The sequence below is a fragment of the Geotrypetes seraphini genome, chromosome 1, assembly GCF_902459505.1.
Source record: "Geotrypetes seraphini chromosome 1, aGeoSer1.1, whole genome shotgun sequence".
Classification (NCBI taxonomy): Eukaryota; Metazoa; Chordata; class Amphibia; order Gymnophiona; family Dermophiidae; genus Geotrypetes; species Geotrypetes seraphini.
In genome coordinates this window covers 417,928,170-417,947,955 of record NC_047084.1, presented here as the reverse complement: position 1 = coordinate 417,947,955, position 19,786 = coordinate 417,928,170, and the positions used below count along the sequence as shown (strand labels likewise).

General features: G+C 41.2%; 1 protein-coding gene across 12 annotated transcripts in view; it reads left to right on the top strand.

Moving 5' to 3' along the window:
- Nucleotides 1-19,786, top strand: part of PTPRD (protein tyrosine phosphatase receptor type D) — a 1,247,124-nt gene that overhangs the window by 802,255 nt on the left and 425,083 nt on the right. For all 12 annotated transcript variants that reach the window (XM_033918844.1, XM_033918800.1, XM_033918751.1 and 9 more), the window contains 2 exons: nucleotides 72-162; nucleotides 12,062-12,271. In XM_033918844.1, the coding sequence (XP_033774735.1) occupies nucleotides 72-162; nucleotides 12,062-12,271 (301 nt within the window). The remainder of the gene's footprint in view (nucleotides 1-71; nucleotides 163-12,061; nucleotides 12,272-19,786) is intronic.

Here is a 19,786-nt window from a genome sequence, read left to right as displayed (position 1 = left end):
GTACCATTGATGCTAATTTTGGATACTTTTAATTGTAATTCAGTCTCATCACTGCATTTTGCTTTTTACAGAGGTTACTATATAATCGTTGTGCCTTTGAAGAAATCTCGTGAAAAGTTTATTAACCCTTGGGAAAGCCCAGATGAAATGGAATTAGTTGAGGTACAGTATGACTGTTTTATTTCCTTTTGTTCGTTCATGTGTGTGCATTTCTTTCAACAATAAAGCAATCTTAAGGTCTAGATCCAGGCTCTGCCTCTTTTCAGTATGTTTGATTGCCTGCACATTTTATCCTCGTGCTTGAGTTAGCCTTGGGGGATTGAAACAATGATCCAGTTACTGAAATTAAAAGACATTAAGTTGTAATAAAGCTCACAAATTGCCTGGTCTCTATTGGTATTCATGTTTTATTCCTTGCTTTTTGTAAAACCAGGATATTAAGGTGTAGAAAGTGAAATGTTCTGTCAGCAAAAGCTTAGTCGTCATTGATATGGACTGTAATAAAGGTTTGGTTCATCAGTTGGGTACTTACTAAAGATCCAAGAAGTGCTAAATTAGCAGCATTTCCATGGGTAAATAGCAGTATAAGGAATACCTATGGATATCAAATATTCTCTACTTTGGCTTTACAACCTTATTTAACAGCTTTATCTCCAAGCTACAGCTAGAGTTCAAAGATGCCATTTTGAATCCAAAGCTCAACATGTAGCTGGAATAGAATTGGGGAGGTGGGTATTCTTGGGCATTCAGAGGAGGTCTTCACTATTTAAGAAAGCTGAATTGGGGTTGGGGAGGGTGGAATATTAATGGGATATCTTCACTGTTTGAATGTGATTGGAAGTTCTGGACTGGTGGGGAGGGGATTGAAGCTGAGGGATGCATGGATGTCAGAAGTAGCAATTTAAATGACTGCACCCCCAAACAATTTCTTGAGTAGGACATCTCCTCACTCTCTGCAGCTTTGCATTTGCTGATGTCTACTTAGGCATGTTATAAAAGACTTTGTAAATTACTGGGAGAATAGTGCATGTCCTGACCTGATCATCATTTTTTTTTCTCCTTCCCTCAACTTGTCTAAAATGGGCCTTCATATGTAATAAGCAACTTCCTAAATGATTAAGATTTTTTTTTTCCTGTTATCCTGCATTATGCTTGTTAATACCTGTGATGGGTTTATGGTAATGTTGTAATGTGAGAATTGCTTAATTCAAAAGAACAGGTGCAAGAACATAAGTAAATCATCTTTTAAAACTAAGGCACCCTTTTACTACGTGTGGTAAAGAGTTAGCATGTGAAGTTGTATGTTTGTTTATTTATGGTAAAATAATTTTTATTGGAACTGACAAGGGAAAAAAGAAATACCAAAACTCAGCCGTATAAGCAGCGTTCCAAGAAACTTTTGTTTAAACCTAAACCAATCCCTGTCCCACCCCAATCGCCTCCCTTCCCCCCCCCCCTCCCCTGGGTCGGAGTTCCAGGAACAGACAATAATACTAGTAAATCAATAAGACACAGTCATCAATTCAACACTCGGCTTCTTGCAACAGGAGACATTGTAGTCCAAAAACGTTCCCAGATATCTGTGAAACGTTCGCCTCGAACAGTTGAAAGGTCAGGGACATCTCGGCGTTCCCAGATAAGCAGTTGAATCATCTGGATACACCACATGTGAATTGTGGGAACATCAGTGTCCAGCCATTTTAGAAATATACATTTAAGGGCACATAAAATGGACCACTTAAGAAAGGATTGTATTCCAGACGGCTTCGGATGACAGGAGGGAGGGATACCGAATAACAAGAGGGAAGAGGGTCGTATAGTCACAGTCCAAAGAGTCTCTATAAATACAAAAAGTTGTCCCCAAAAAGTTTGAATCGCTGGGCAAGACCATAACATATGGCCCAGCTCAGCGATCCGATAGCCACATTTATCACACTCTGGCGATGGTCGAAATTTGGCACAATAAGCTCTATAAGGAGATACATAAATCCTAAATAATAACTTAAATTGCATTTCCTAAAAATAAACATATTTTTTCAGGGATGACAGTCGAGCTACAGCCAGTATTATAGTATCTTCCGGGAGTACTATATTCAAATCCTGAGACCATACAGTCTGAAAATGAATATAATCTGGCAAGGGGGTCTCATCCTTTAGGTATGTCAAATGAAACTTAAGTGGAACTGGCAATTGAGAGCCAAGAGTATAGGCTGTAGATAATAATTCTTGCCGAGTAGATTGCAAGTTGGTCCTATTCAAAGTAGCAACATAATGAGCAATCTGCATGTACGCAAATCTGTCCACAGCAGTTAAGCCATGGGACTGACTCAAAGATTGAAATGACTGCATGGAGCCATCATCTAATACCAAATGAAATAAAAAGATTAACCCCCTTGCCACCCAGTGGCGAAATCTAGAACACCCCATACCCGGAGAGAAGTGACGATTGCCACATAATGGCAAAAGGGGAGATTCATATGCGCTAATACCATGAAATTTACATACCCATTTCCATACCTTTCGTAGTGGAAGGCCAAACACTCGAAGCCTAGCATCTAAGGGATACGAAGAGGGAATGGAGTGTAGAAAAGCACTAAAATATTCTTGCCGAAAACACCCTAGTTCTAACAAAGTATTGGAGAAGATGGAAGTACCCTGAAAATAGTCGTTTATATGGCGCATGCCACAGCCAATCGTAAAATGTCGAAGATTAAGTAAACCCAAACCCCCTTTATATTGCAGTCGTGCCACTTGTGAGTATGGTAAACGAGCCTGGCGATCCCGCCATATAAAGCGCCGGATGAGACGAATATACTTGTCTTCATCTCGACTGAGCAAATATAAGGGGAGCACTTGGAAGACATAAAACCAAGTGGGAAGTATAATCATGTTAAGAAGTGCCACCCGCCCTAAAAGAGATAAAGGATAATCCTGCCACAAACGAAATTTAACCGCCAAGGCATGTAACAGAGGGGTCACATTAGACGCATATAAGGTAGAAAGATCAACAGGGATAATCACGCCCAAATATTTAATGGCATTATCAGCCCACTGCAATGGAAAGATTCCCTCCCAAGAGTCCCGAAGAACAGAGTGAGAGGGAAGAGCGTTTGTTTATTTAAAAGATTTACTATACTGCCTCTCTGCAGGTTAAAGCGGTGTACATACTAAAAATATTTATTAAAAAAAAGGAAAAGAACTCCAAAAATAAAAAGTAAAGTCACATACTATTAAAAGAATCATAATTTCTCCTAAGTACTCAAGGATCCCACTGAGCCCTGCCCATGAGCTTCTAATGGTTGGCTGATTCAAAATAATGTTTTAGTGCTTTTTTTAAAAGTAGGAAATATCAAGTTTTTATGGAATGCAGAAGATTGATCCAAAGTTTGGGACAAAAAAAAAAAAAAGAATGCAGAGTTGCAGGTAGATTCATAAAAAAAGGCTATGACAGGAGGGGGGTATAGTTAAGCGGTGAGCGTCCAGTGAATGCAGGGATCTTGCAGGGATATAAGCTATAATTGAGCTAATGCAATGTAACGTATGTAAATGTTTAGAATACTAGCATATACATCCATATGTGTCCACATGGCCATATATGCTACTGTTCATTTCTATAGGCACTTCTAAATGTTCACAGTGCTGTACAGTAAACACGTAAGAGACTGTCCCTGCTCAACAGAGCTTATTCTATAAATGGTGCTTAAAATTGTGTGTGCAGATTTGGGCTTGTGCCCAGTTTGTATATGCAATTTAAGTAATGAGCATATTGGTGGCAATATTGGGGTGCTAACAGTTATTTGGAATTACACACTCATCTTGCTAAACCCTATTCTATAAAGATGTGCATGTAAATCCTTTAGTGCACAACTGAAAAGGGGGTGGGGGCCTGGCCATGGGAGGGGCTTTCATTTCAGATGCATGTACTATTATAAAATTTGGGGGATCCCACGCCTAATTTAGATGTGGGGATTGGCGGCAGGTTTCAGTGGGTGTAAATCCTCTCGCTTAAAACTTGGGTACAGATCCCGCTCTGTATGCTATTCCGTAAATAGTGCCCAGCTTGGAGCACCGTTTATAGAATAGCGCTCGGCTTGCATTTTTCTGGCTTCCAAGTTTGGTCACCATTTACTGAGCTTAGTCCAATGTGTGTATATGGCAGTATTCCATCTGAATACTATTCTATTAATATGCACATATGTGCTTGGAGAGAATACACATGGGCAGGACATAGGTGGGACTCGCACGTGCATGCATAACCTAAAGAACAGTGCAAATTGAGTCACTGCACATTTAGGCGCTCAAGCTTACGTCTGCTGTATGGTTGACATAAGTGCGGGCACTTAGATGTTAGGCACCTTGTTTCCACTAAAAAAATAAATAGTTTCCTACTGCGTGGCCTTGGGGCACCTAAGTTATAGAATTGCCCTGATAGTGTCTGTTAGCTCATGGCTGTGATAACCATTATATCACACTGGTCTGACTGTGTCCATTAATTCGCTTACTAAATGTGCTTATCACGCAGTGGATCAGAGGATGGGAATGGATTGCACCACAGTTAGCAAACAGTGGTGTAACATGCTGGGGACCAGGGCAGAAATTAAGGAGGGGGCCCTGATCCCTTCTCTCTGCACTTCCCCCCCCCCCGCCCATTACTACCACACATAAAACAATGTGAAGTAGATACCAAATCCTAAATAGCAGAAGCCGTACTGTTACCTCATTTACCATATGCTGCAGTTTATTCTGTGTAGTAACTACAGGAGTTGCTGGGTTTGCCATATGGGCTTTCCACTTAGGGCTCCTTTTACTAGGCTGCATTAGCGGTTTTAGCGCACGCAGCATTTTAGCGCATGATAAACCCACGCTACATGGCTAGAACTAACGCCAGCTCAATGCTGGCGTTAGCATCTAGCACGCGGCAATTTAGCGCGCGCTATTCCGCACGTTAATGCCCTAACGCGGCTTAGTAAAAGAAGCCCTTAGTGTATATAATTACAAAACTTTACCTTACTTTAGTAAAAGTTCCCTATTAAAATGATCATTCAGTGGCCATTAAATAGACCCAGACTTGTGAGATCACAAGATGAGGGCCCATGAGTGATACATAAGTGAGAAAATATGAAGTAAAGAGGCAAGACAACTGTTTGTTTTAAGCTTACAGAAGTACCGTATTTTCACGCAGATAATGCGCACCCGTGTAAAACGCGCACACGGGTATAGCGTGCAGAAACCACGATTTTATGTACAAAAACTTTTGTATACCGCGCTCACGGGTATACCGCGCATGCTGCCCGACTGTCCTTTCGCCCGCCCCGACTCTCCTTTCGCCCTCCCCGACTCTCCGTGCACTGTCCCGACTATCCGTTCACCCTCCCTGACTTTCCGTGCACTGCCCCGCCTCTCCATGCACTGTCCCGACTCTCCGTTCACCCTCCCTGACTTTCCGTGCACTGCCCCGACTCTCCGTTCACCCTCCTTGACTTTCCGTGCACTGCCCCGCCTCTCCGTGCGCTGTCCCGACTCTCCGTTCACCTGCCCTGACTTTGCGTGCACTGCCCAGGGCCTATTCTGATTGGCCCACGCGCCTTAGGCCCCACCAGTAGGCGGAGCTTTGGGACGGATGGGCCAATCCGGCCTCATTCCGTTGTTGGCTGCCTGCCGGACAGGCGGGTTTGGCTCCCATCTGTCCGGCCAACTACCAAAGGTACGGGGAAGGGGGTGGGGGTGTCGTGGGGGTCGGCCAGGGGGGTCGCGGGTCAGCTGGGGGGGCGGTCGGAGGTTCTTGGGGGGGGCGGTCGTTGGAGGGAGGGGGGTTTGCGTCGAGGGCAGGAGGGCCTGGGATCCCTCCTGCCCGTAATGTAGTGCGGGGTGGGGGTAGGGGGTCGCCGTGGCCAGGAGGGTTTGGGCTCCCTCCTGGCCCGATATTGTCGGGGAGTTGGGGAGTCGGCCGGGCAAGAGGGCTTGGGCTCCCTCTTGCTCCGATCGTGGATGCGGGTGCGGGTGGGAGCGCGTGTGAGCGGTCGTTCGGGGTGGGGGTGCGAGCGGTCCTGCTGGGGGGGGTGAATCGGGCGTCGGGCGGGGTGGGAACTATGTAAAAAAATTTTGTATACCGCGTTCACGCGTATAACGCGCGAGGGGTATGCGCGGTAGGTAAAAACGCGTATAACGTGCGCGTTATATGCGTGAAAATACGGTAGATCTTTTAATAGCTGCTATATTTTTGATTTTGTGGTGGGTTGGGTGGACATTGAATTGAAAAGTTTGTGAATTAGTGGACAAATGCAATGCTGATTTTGCTTGCAGATGTGAAGAGAAATATCTGGCTTTTTTCAACTGGAGCTGCATTCAAGAGTATGCTTTTTTTCTCTTTAAATTCGAAGCAGTCTTACTACATTGAAAGTATCTTCACAGAAAACCATTTAATATTCAGTAACATGAAGCTGGCTTGCTATCATTATCCAGCTTTAACCTAGAAGAAACAGTATAGAATCTAGTAATAATAATGGATGGAACTGCGGGTACTGGGTGACTTTGAGAATTCTTGTAATTAAGCTCTCTGGGTCTGGGCTGCTGATTCTCATAACAGTGGGGCCATTTTAATCATCTTGCAAGTTATGATGCATTAATCTGTGTAATAGTTTGATAAAGAACATTTATTAATTCAGAAATATTTGGGTCAGGGTAGGTTGTTTCCCACTTTTTACTGATATAATTGAGACCACATTGTGGAATTAATGGTGGAAGAAATAAGATATGCATCGACTGGAAAATGAAAATTATTTCTGGTTAAGAACTAAAGTCCTTGATATATCTTCTGGAATTGCTTCCAGTACATCTAGCACCCATTGTAGATATATAAAAAAAAAATTGAAGTAGGCTGTGGCTATATTTGATCTACAAAATTCGGATTCTTCCATAATATAAGACATAATCCCTTTTAGCTTTGATGTACTGAGCTGCGAAACCACTTCATAAAACTGTGCTTTGTATGAAAAAAAGCACCAGAACAAAAAAAAAGCAAATATGCAGGAATTTTTGTATTTCTATTTCTTCATAAAGCACACTTTATGATGTGGCTTTACAAAAACATCCTTTATGCTAGTAAGCTTTTGCTAGAAGTATATTTTGTGCAAATTCATGCACAAGTTGTCTTAAAGTTATATCTTAAGTACAAATTCTTCAAACACATAGGCCTTTAGATATTTTGATTGATTTTGCTTGGTAGAGTTTTCCACGGTTTGGCTACTTGATAAGCCCAGGTTGAATTGAAAATCCTGGTGTATTTTATATTTTTAATATCAGGAAAACGAAAGGTATGGTTTTTGCCTTAAATTCAAAGTTGACTTTTTGTAGAATTTAAGAAGTTGAGGTATATATTCTGGAGTGTCCCCAATACAAGTTTTGAACAATATACAAAAGGTAATCAGCAAGACTGGTTTTAGACATGCTGGGGCCCAGGGCAGAAATTAAGGAGGGGACCCCTGATCTCCTCTCCTCTCTGCACCCTCCCACTGATATCTCCACCTCCTATTACTATCACACATAAAACAACTTTAAATAACTTCTTTACGCACAAAACACAGACAGATATTTACCAAATACAGAGCAAAGGATCACAGATAAAAATTGAACTGAAAACCCCAAGAAATTAAACAGCAAGTATTACAAAACTGGAGCTCCCCCCCCCCCCCCCCCGCAGACATGCACTTCTTTCTGGCCCAGGCCCAGGTCCACCAAAAATTAGCCATCTCCCTTACTGTAGCTGGTGGGGATCCCCAAACCCTGCCAGTTGAAGCTCACCTCCTCCAGTCTGACAGCCAGTAATCTCCAAGCTCTGCAGTTAGCTGCAGCGTCTCTGAACTTCCACCAGCTGCGGAGCTTGAAGAGTTCTGGCCACTAAACTAGAAGAAGAGATCTTCAGCCAGCAGGGCTTTGGAAACCCCACCAACTTAGGTATTTATATTTTGCATTTGGGTAGGAGGCATGGGCATCGGCGGGAAGAAAATTTAGGCCCCCCAATTCACTAAAATCAGCGATTGTTGCTAAACCTGTTTTCACAGGTTTAGCAACGATCGCTGCTAACCGACCCGACTCACAAAACAGCCCACCAGGTCTTTTTCCCCTTGATCACCCATTTTCTGATCCAGCCATGCAAATTTGTAAAATCCCATGCAAAATAGCCAATCGATTGATTCACTAACATTTGCTTAGCTATGTTGCATCAGGTTTTACGATCCTAAAACCCGACTGTTGGTAACTTTGTAAAGGTTGGGGTTTTTTTTAATGGCACAGATATTTTGTGTGTATTACACTTAACCCTTCATTGCCCCAGGTAGATTGTGAGCCCACTAAGGACAGAGAAAGTACCTACATATAATGTGTACAGTGCTGTGTATGCCTAGTAGCACTATAGAAATGATTAATAGTAGTATCCACTCTTTCTGCTTCTTAAGAGATACCACATATCTGTCCCAAAGTTTTCTTAAATTCAGACACCTCTTCTACTGGGAAGCTATTTCACATGTCTACCACCCTTTCTGTAAAAAAAAAAAAAGTATTTCCTTAGATAGCTCTTTTACTTAGATAACCTCATAACTTCATCATATGCCCTCTCATTCCAGAGTGTTCCTTCATTTGAAAAAGGCTCACCTCCTGTACATTTTAATGCCATGGAGATAATTTCATGTTTCTATCATATTCCCTCTCTCTCACATTTCATTCATGCACTTTATGACAAAGACCACTGACCAATTTTGTAGCCACCCTCTAGACTGACTCCATCCTGTTCATATCTTTTTGAAGGTGCAGTCTCCAAAATTGCATACAGTATTCTAAACAGGGCCTCACCAGAGCACTATCATCTCTTTTTCCCTGCTGGCCATTCTCTTCCTGTGCACCAGAGCATTCTTCTGGCTTTGACTGTTGCCTTTCCTACCTGTTTGACCACCTTAACATCATCAGATATGACCAGCCCCCTAGTGTCACTCTTCTTTTGTACACAGAAGTACTTCACCCCCTATACTATATGGTTCCCTTAGATTTTTCCTGCCCAATTTCATGACTACATTTTTTTTTTTAGCATTAAATCTTAGATGCCGATTTCTGTACCATGTTGTTTTTCTATCCATTACAGAGTTTAGTATCATCTACAAAGAGACAAACATTACCAGACAGTCCTTCCATACTATCACCACAAAGATGTTAAAGAGAGACGGCCCAAGGATATCCTTTTCCTTTGAGCAAACTCTATTTATCACTACCTCAGTCTCCTTCCACTTAACCAGTTTTTAACACAGTTACTTTACAGCCCTCCTGTTATTTAACATATTTGCAAAATGTCTTATCCCCCAATTTTACCATATTGGCTTTCTTTTTTTTTCCATTTGTATCTTTGCTTTCCTGACAGCTTTTTTGGCTTCCCAAATCTTTTCTAGATATTTTTGCCTCCTTCCTCTTTCTGTGATATCTTGAAATTTATGAAGGCCAAACTTTTTCCACTTATCTTTTAGCTATGTGTAAAGCTGACCCTTAAATGTTGTACTTTTAGAGGTCTACACCACCATTTATAAAACAGGTGGGACAGGATTTGGATTTGGGGAGGACTTAAAGGAGAATTGTTGTGATTTAGGTTTGGGGGTTATTAAAATTGGAATCAAGGCATCAGAAGCATAATCAAGTGATGGGTTGGAATAGTTGTTATTTAGGTGACACCCCTTATCCGGATGCTGGCCCATATTAAGTGCCAGCACCTGCTTAGCTAATCGACCATAGACAGGACAGCCTTTTATGTGGTCCTATCTGGCCACTTAGCTGTGTGGAAACTGGCACTGAATATAGCCCGTGCTTGAATAAATGCCAGCTCTTTACCAACTCCACCCCAGACTGCCCCTGCATGGCCTGGATTTTTACTTAGCAAGTCTGTGCCAATATTCAGGAGTACTGTATTGCCTTGTTAAATGTCACTGAATATCAGCAGCCGGCCTACTCAGCATGGTTTAAGTAGGCAGGAGCTGTCAAATAGCAAGCCTAAACTAAACAGATAGTAGTGGTGGTGTGCTACATATTGATTTTCAGTCAGATTTCTACTTGTGACCTGTCTTATTTTGTTTAGATGAATTGGCATAATTCTAATCATCATTCATGTAAGTTATCCATCACAGCATTTAGTAAGCTTTAAAATAAAGCACATAATTTTTAAAATGGACAACCTGTGCAGTTTTTGAAATATCAACCTTACATGATCATAAAACTTTAAATCAATTTCCCTCTAAGGACCGAGTTCATAGGAGCAATTTTTTTTTTTCATGTGCAAAAGACTGAGTTGATATGAGCAAAAATGTTCCGTTACTTTGCACCAGAGAAAGAGAAAGCAATGCGTGTCAACTTATGCTATGCAAAATATAAAGATAGCAGACATAAATTGCTAAAAGCTGACATATTCCAGTCATCACATTACAAATCAACAAATGCAAATAAAGCAAAAAATGGAAAATGATACCATTTTACTGGACTAAACATATTTCAATTAACTATCAGAAGCCAAAACCTTACTCAGATTCGGACTGTATAGAGCTACAGTAGAGCTTCAGTTAACCGGGAGTCTCAAACAACCAACCAAAAAATCACTGGTGGGGAAAAAAATGTCTCCCAAAGCACCAACGGCAAATCCTCCCTCCCTTCCCCAAGCCCTGAAGCAGCTACGAACCCCCTCCCTTCTGCCCCACAGCACGAGCACGGCAGCTGCAAAGCCCTCCTCCCTCCAGCCCCAAAATGGCAGAGGCAGGCAGCGATCATGAGTCGCAAACTCCCTCATTCCCTCTCTTCCTCCCTTTCTTACCAGAAATGCAGTGGTCAGTAGGAGGCACAGGCTGCTTGAATCTAGCCCCAACAGGGCTTTTACTCTGATGCGTCACTTCCAGTGCATCAGAAGAAAGGCTTTGCCAGGGCTGGAGTGCCTGCTTTTGGTCTGGAGATAACTGATGGTTTTCGTTTTGGCCAAACTGTGTGACAAATTTCAGTTATAGATTTAGTTTTGGCTGAAGTTTCATTCATTTTCTAATTACTACTGTTGGGCATAGGTAAAGGGGAGGGGGAATGATCTGTTTCTGTGACCCCATTATATTACCACATTTGGGATCCTGACTTAACTGTTTGTAAAAGCCCAGAACTTCCCAATCTTTGGGTTGAGACATCAAATCAGAAAACAAACAACAAAGGTGACTGAGGGATGTTCAATTTCCTTTATTGTAATTACTCGACACAATCGTGTTTCGGCCCCAACGTCCTGCCTCAGGAGTCTGTGTGTGGATGATGCAATAGTAAACACAAAATATTCAGAGTCATCAATCACAGATACTTCAAGGAAATATTCTAGTATCTGGTACTGAAGTCAAAAATATGTGCCGCTGTTTCTGGTCAGAATATTGGGGCATCAAATGTCACAAAACTCACATTTGCGGTTGTGATCTGGGTGGGTTCTTCATAAGTACATCATTATTCTGTATCTGAGGTGGGGAGGGGCACTGCCTGCAATCATGGGGTCACAGCCACAAAAAATATTATTAAGCACTGGCTTAGACAATCTTATTAATAATTAGAACTTAACCTATATATTTTACCATATATGATTTCCTCTTTAATACTATAGCATCCCAAGAGATCCATGAAAAACTCACTCCTGTTTTCTTTTTTAAACAGATTGAACAGAATGAATGATTTTAAAATAATGATGTTTATGTGGCTTTAGTGTTCACTAATGGGTTTTAATATGGATATTGATCTACATTTGCTGGTATAGTATTGGCTTCAAAGCTGATACAGTAGTTGCCGAAATTGACTTAATGGGCCCTTATTTATGTTCTGAGAAGTGAAACTGTAACCCTGCAAGAAATACAGGGATTCGATGAAAAGAAATCTAACGATTCTGGCATGCCCTGCGAAGTGTGGATAAATTGTATTTTGGATGTCTTTATGTCTAGATTAAGTTCAATAATTAAATTGTCAATAAGATCCAATATTGCAGCTTAACAGTCTTCCATTTGTCTTTGCTATTCCCTTTTAGCTACTTAAGGAGATATCGAGGAAACGCAGAAGTGCTCGTTTCAGGAGGGATGCTGTGTTAAAGCCATATATTGCTGCTCACTTTGATGTTCTCCCTACTGAGTTCACCCTAGGGGATCAGAAGCAGTATGGTGGCTTTGAAAACAAGCAGCTCCAAAGTGGTCAAGAATATGTTTTCTTTGTTCTGGCTGTGATGAAGCATGCTGAATCGGTATGTATGAGGTTTCCCACCCCCCCACCCCCCCCACCTCCTTCTACCAGTCCTTTTTTATACAAGTCTGATTAGTGTTCTGTAATACACTTAGATCCACAAGTTCTATATATGGTGCTTTGAGTTTTGCATGCAAATTTGGGCATGTACCCAATGTGTGCACAGTTTAATTGAATCATAAACTAATTAACACTAATTGGCTTAAGAAATAATTGTCAGCATTAATTGGATTTCATTTATATTTATGTGCATACATTTAGGGCTAAATTCACTAAGCAAACCGATCGTGTACCGATCGGTTTGCGAGCCCTTTGCGATCCGATTTCCCTCTGACCCGATTCACTAACCTGGGTTCTGATCCGATCCCGATCCATGCATGCAAATGAGGAGAATCGGCATGCAAAGCAGGAAGGACGTGATTCACTAAACTTTCTTCTGGCACACTGACTGGCTGGCCGATCAAAAAATTAGCGGTTGGTGAGGACCAGTTGCTTGTGCTAAAACCCTGCTCTCTGCCCCGACTCTCCAGCCCTGCTCAGCCCCGACTCTCCAGCCCTGCTCAGCCCCGACTCACCTGCCCTTCTCCGCAGTGCGAGCCCATGGTTTTAACCCGCAAGTTTAAAACAGGTTAAAACCATGGGCTCATGAAGTAAAAAAAAAACTGTAAAGTAAACAGTAAAGTAAGTAAAAAAAAGAAAAAAACACGGGCACAAAGGACCAGCACATGCACAGACCATCTACAGTTAAGGAAGATGGTCTGCGCATGCGCAAGGATCGGGGGCGTGCCAACAATCGCCCCCATTTGCATGCAGGCCTTTAGTGAATTTGTTGGCCTACCTGCAATCAGACACAGATCAGACATGGATTTCAGGTTAGTGAATCTAGCCCTTAGACATGGAATACATGCCTCAATTTTGCGTATGGTGCCAGAAAGGGGGCCAGAAATGGGAAGATCATGGGCAGATCGGGGGCGTTCCTTAATTTTACCCACATAATTATAGAATAAGGGGCATCTGTGCCTAACTTTAGGTATGAAGATTTGCAGCATGTTTCCTTTGGTGCAAATAGACACACCTAAAGTTAGGCACTGTTCCCAGGCATAAATGCTATTCTATAAACCGCGCCTAACATTAAGCACAATTTATAGAATAATGTTTAACTTTTTTTTAAGCACTATACATAGAATTCAGTCCAAAACAGATAATTTTATAACTGGTAGCCTAGTTTAAGAGAGAAAATAGGCATTTTCTTAGGTGCTATTTCATAAAGGCACATAGAGTAGATTTCTTTGTCTCTTGATTAAATACTAGCATAAGCATTAGAAACTGTGCCTATCTTGTAAATGCAGATAGTTAAACCTGCTCTCAAGCTGGTCTAAATGTCCATACCTGTATTATTCAAATACATTGGTAAATTTTAGTATTTTATAATCTATGCACATACTTGTTCTGTCTACCCAAATTCCACTTCTGTCTACCCAAATTCTGTTCTGTCTACCAAAATTGCACTCCTGTGCCCACTTAGCAAAGTATGCACTATCATTTCAAAGCAAATACTTTTGCACTGATTTTTATGTTGTATGAGGTCATTTACATGTGAAAATAGTCTTATATGTGCATAAATACCCTAATGTGAGTGCATATTTTACTGATTTACTGATTATAAAATTAATCCTCCATATTTGTGCACCATGCTACCAGTTATTGTTCTTATAACACTGTAATGTCTGCATTAGCAGCTAATGCAGAATGGGACAGAAAACAGGTGGAGAATGATCAGAATGGGTGCAGACTGCACCTTACAGTTAACATTCATGACGTGTTAATTAGAGGTCTGCACGGGAATGGGGATCGTGGGAATCCTGCTGAGATCCCCCTCCCCCCAGGTCCACAGGACTCCCAAGGGGATGGATGCTGGTTCTCCGGGGTTCCCACGTAAATGCTGGCCTACCTTTGTTCCAGTGTTCACTCTAAGTTTCTTCGATCTCTCAGCGCACCTGCTGCTGATTGCGCTCACATGAGAGAGCTCTGTACAAGGAGACATAGCTGGAGCTTGATGGCCAATCAGGAGCATTTCTTAATAGAAGTGCTCCTGATTGGCCATCAAGCTCCAGCTCTTTCTCCCAGATAGGTGGATGTGCAGAGCTCGCCCAGTAGTGATCCTTGGTGTGAGTCCTCCCCTCAAGAATCTTATTGGCTCAAGCCTGCCACCACTCACTGCGGCTGTGCAGAGGAGCACAAGAGAGACTGGGCAACATAACTGTGCAGCTGTGGAGCCAGACTTTGCATTTTTTGAATGAGTAAATAAGCGATTCACATCTACCTATTCCACTCCACGCAGTATTTTGTAGACTTTTATCATATCTCCCATCAACTTTCTCTTCTCCAAGTTGAAGAGATCTAGCCTCTTTAGCCTCTTCTCATAGGGAAGTCGTTCTATCTTATATTTTTTTTGTTGCCCTTCTCTGTACCTTTACTAATTCTCCTACATCTTTTTTTGAGATGCAGTGACCAGAATTGCACACAGTATTCAAGGTGAAGTCGCATCATTGAGTGATACAAAGGTTTGCAGCTACTGCATATTAGCCCCCCCCCCACCATTTTACAAAACTATAGCACAGTTTTTAGTGATGGCCGTGACAGTAATCGTTCTGACGCTCATAGGAATTCTATGAGCATTGGGGCTGTTAACCTCCATAGCTGGTGCTTAAAAGCACAGTACGGTTTTGTAAAAGGGGGTATAAATTTGTTTATTAAGGTTTATTAGCTCAGATTCTTAGCACAATAAATGTACCCCAAAATGAATAGATACAGAGCTGTCCATACAAACAGGAAAAGTAATAGATTTAGAGATATTTGGTAATGTTGGGATTCTGATTTATCATTGAGATGCAATGGAGAGATGTAACCTTTCTTTACTTGTATTATGAATAATCAAATAAAAAGCACACCTGAAACTTATTGGAAGGTCCCTGTAATACACAGTACAATGTATATCAGATACTTTTATATGGATTTCCTTAATTTTATTAGATTTTAAATTTCTGATGCCAAGTAAGTGGTTCTTTCCTTACCAGTATATCACAGATTGATGTGTTAGAACCCATGCAGGGTCAGGGCAGGATTAAAGCATAGGCAAAACTAGGCATGGACCTAGGGCCCAAATATTTAGGAGGGGCCCTCTGAAATGTGTAAGTCAAGACAGAGTTTTGCCCTGGTACGTTAGCTGCTGCCACAGAGAGAATCGGAGGGCGCAGAGCCATTGTTCACCACAGAAGTCTGTCTATTCTTCCTCACTCCCTGTGTACTGCCTCCTAGTCAGCAGGGGGAGCCAGCGAGCAAGGCATCATATCTGCTGTTTCTTCCTCTGCCAGCTTTCCTCTGTAGTCAGAATCATGCAAGGTTCCAGTTGTGGGCGCTTTAAAATATATTTAAATTGCAATGAGGGGCCCCAACATACCTGATTGCCTAGGGCCCAACAAAGAGTTAATCCTGCCCTGTGCAGGGATAATCTATTCTCAATGGTAGAGCTTAATTTGAGGTTGAGGGGTGGTAGATCCAAGCGTAATGTTAGGAAATTCTTCTTTACGGAGAGGGTGGTTGATGAGTGGAATGTGCTCCCAAGGGAGATGGTGGAGAAGAAAACGGTGACAGAGTTCAAACAAGCTTGGGATGGACACAGAGGATCTCTAATCAGAAAACAATGGGTATATTTTGAAGAGCTAAGGCCAGTATTGGGCAGACTTACATGATCTGTGTCCCGTATTTGGCCATTCAGTTGAGAATGGGCTGGAGAGGGCTTTGATGGCTGGGATGGTTTAGATGGGATGGAGTGAGCTTTGATGGAGACTGCAGTAGATGGAACCTAAACATAGTACCGGGGAGAGCTCTGGGTTTCTGGCCCAGAAATAGCTAAGAAAAGGGACCATTTAAATTAAATGATGAATTTATGGAGCATGCATGGTTGGGCAGACTAGATGGACCATTCAGGTCTTTATCTGCCATCATTTGCTATGTTACTATGTGTTTTTTTCTTTTAGAACACAAGACTTAAAGACTCCAGGCTATTTGTTAATACAACTGATGCTTCTGTTTTGTCATGCCATGTTTGGGGAGATTTTTTAACCTTTCCATGAGTCCAGTCCAGTATTCATTTCTTATTTAAGAACATGACCCGCTCAAGCAGGTGGAAACACTTCACTATCTGAAAATAAGTATAAGGGCTCATAGCTCTTCATTAACTTGATCTTTGAGCCCCAGAAATGCTGCAAAATGAACAGTTCATGAATGTAGATCACAGCACAGCTCTGGTTGAAATGCTCCCTGTGAGGATGAGTTCAAGCACTACTAAAACACCTTCTGTGAGTGCATGATCTGACCTAACTCAGGTGGAGGCACGCTGAACAGGCATGGGCTCTGTGTCTCCTACAAGCATGGGGTTCACTGGACGGAGTATCCCATATAATGCATCAGGGGCTATGATATTTCATGAATGGTCTGGCTGTATCTCAGGTATAGCTTTATATTGAAACCAAAAATATTTATTTAATTGTCTATACTGTTTTTCCAGGGGAGCTCAGAATGGTTTACATTAATTTAGTCAGGTACTCAAGCATTTTGTCCTGTCTATCTAATGTACCTGGGGCAATGGGGGGATTAAGCGACTTGCCCAGGATCACAAGGAGTAGTGTGGGCTTGAACCCACAACCTCAGGCTGCTGAGGCTGTAGCTTTAACCACTGTACCACACTACCCCCATAAAATAACTTACATTTAGTATCGGACATGAACTTACACTTGTTATACTTCTTAGGTGCCTTTAGATCTTCAGATACAATCACCCCAATGTCCCTCTCTCCATCTGTGATAATCAGCCTCTCACCTCCCTGCATAAATGGCTCCCTCAGATTTCTACCCCCCAAATGCATCACTTTCTACTTCGCATTGAATTTTAGTTGCCAGACATTAGACCATTCTAACTTTTGCAGATCCTTTTTCAAGTTCAAGTTCAAGTTCAATTTTATTTGATGAATCGCCTATAACACTTTCTAAGCGATGTATAATTAAAATATCATATATGATAACAAACAGTATTAAAAACAAAACTTCTTAACAAATTTTTGAAAAGCAAAAATTTATGACATACAATGTTAGAACTTAAGGGGTTAAGGCAAACACTTTCACTAGAAATGTGAACAGGATGTCATGAAAAGTTAGTGCTGCTATAGTTCCAATTAAGGGAGTTTCAAATCGCTGGAGGAAAAAGCCTCAGATAGGAACCCTTCCACCACCACAATGGTGGTCCAAGGTGGTTGGGCGAACTCCTCACTGGCAAAAAACCTCCAGACCAGCTCCCAACAATAGTGAACTTAAAGCAGGACTTGTGGTATAAAGATAGAGGAAAATTTCCACTTATCAATAGGTAGATCGGTACACCGACGATGGCCAGCGTTTCACATCTCTGCTGCCTGTGAAACGCTGGCCATCGTCGGTGTACCGATCTACCTATTGATAAGTGGAAATTTTCCTCTATCTTTATACCACAAGTCCTGCTTTAAGTTCACTATTGTTGGGAGCTGGTCTGGAGGTTTTTTGCCAGTGAGGTGTTCGCCCAACCACCTTGGACCACCATTGTGGTGGTGGAAGGGTTCCTATCTGAGGCTTTTTCCTCCAGCGATTTGAAACTCCCTTAATTGGAACTATAGCAGCACTAACTTTTCATGACATCCTGTTCACATTTCTAGTGAAAGTGTTTGCCTTAACATTATTGATTTTTCACTTATCCGGGTTTTTTTGCTATATATTTAGAACTCAAGGGGTTACATCACTAACTAGGTACATTAGGGAAAAAGGGGAGCAGTTACAATTTTCTCAATCTAAGATGGAAGAAACATTAAAGGTAAACACATAAGGAAGGGGCAAAAATAAATTTAGAAGATTAAAAATTTGAGCTTGAAAAACAAAAATTTTTAAACAGAATTTAAATTATTAAATAGTAAAAGCGTCTTTAAATAAAAAAGTTTTCAAATATTTTTTAAAGGAATTGAGGTCTTTTTCTTTTCTTAAATAGAGGGGCAAGGAATTCCAAGTTTGAGGTCCTAAAACGGAGAACATTTTGTTTCTTCTTGTGCCTACTGTTTTTAAAGAAGGGACTGATAATAGATCTTGAGATATAGATCGAAGGGAGCAAGAAGAATGATAAGGAATAATCATTTTGGAAATAAATTGTGGTTCATTAGATGCCATAGTCTTAAAGATTAGTAGTGCTATTTTAAAAGTGATTCGGTGGTTAATGGGTAACCAATGGGATTTGATCAGTAAAGGGGTTACATGGTCATATTTTTTTGCTTTATGGATTAGTTTTATTGCGGTGTTTTGGATAATTTGAAGCCTCTTTTTGTCCTTTTGTGGTATATTGAAAAGTAAAGAGTTGCAATAATCTAGTTTTGATATTATCATAGAGTGAGTAAGTATACTAATGGATTTGGGCTCTAAAAAAGAGGAAATAGAGCGTATAAGCCGGAGTTTGTAGAAACAAGATTTGACAATTTGGTTGATGTGGTCGTGGAAATTTAAGTCGGAGTCAATAGTTACACCTAAGATTTTTAATGATGATACTGATACAATTGGAGAATTATCGAGTAAAAATGAGGATATTGGAACGATGTCTTTTCTCCAGGTAAAAATCATTGTTTGTGTTTTCTGTATGTTCAAAGATAGCTTATTGGAGCTAAGCCAGGTTTTAATTTTTTCTAGTTTAGTCTTAATTTCTGTAATTTCATCGTCCTTTTCTGGATCAAGTGGGTGAAGAAGTTGGATGTCATCTGCATATGAAAATGGGGTGAAACCTAATGATTGGCAGATGGTGAGTAAAGGGGAGAGAAAGATATTAAATAGGAGAGGTGATAGAATAGAACCTTGGGGTATTCCAAAAGATGTAGTATAAGGAGCAGAGTGAACGTCATTAGTAACAACAGTAGATGAACGGTCAGAGAGAAAAGATTTAAACCAGTTTAAGATTTGTCCACTAATACCAAAAGATTCCAGACGGTAAAGTAACAGAGTGTGATCTATAGTGTCAAAGGCTGCGGAAAGATCCAAGGAGAATAAGGCAACCGATTTATGGTGATCAAGAAAATAATGAATATTGTTGATAAGACCTAGCATTGAATATTCAGTGTTGTGGTGTTTCCGGAAACCCGTTTGGTTGGGATGTAAAGCATTGGAAGTTTCAATAAAATCTGATAGTTGTTCAAAGACCAATTTTTCAGTCACTTTAGCTAAGAACGGTAAATTGGAAATTGGTCGATAATTAGATACATCTCCACGATTGGCATTGAATTTTTTCAGAATTGGAGTGAATTTTTCATGTTTTCTACTCCCTTTGGGGCGTCCACTGTGTTACAAATCTTGGTATCATCTGCAAAAAGGCTAATCTTACCTTCTAATCCTTCAGCAATGTCGCTCACAATCATATTGAACAGAGTAGCATTTCAAGGAACTCACACTCAGTAGCT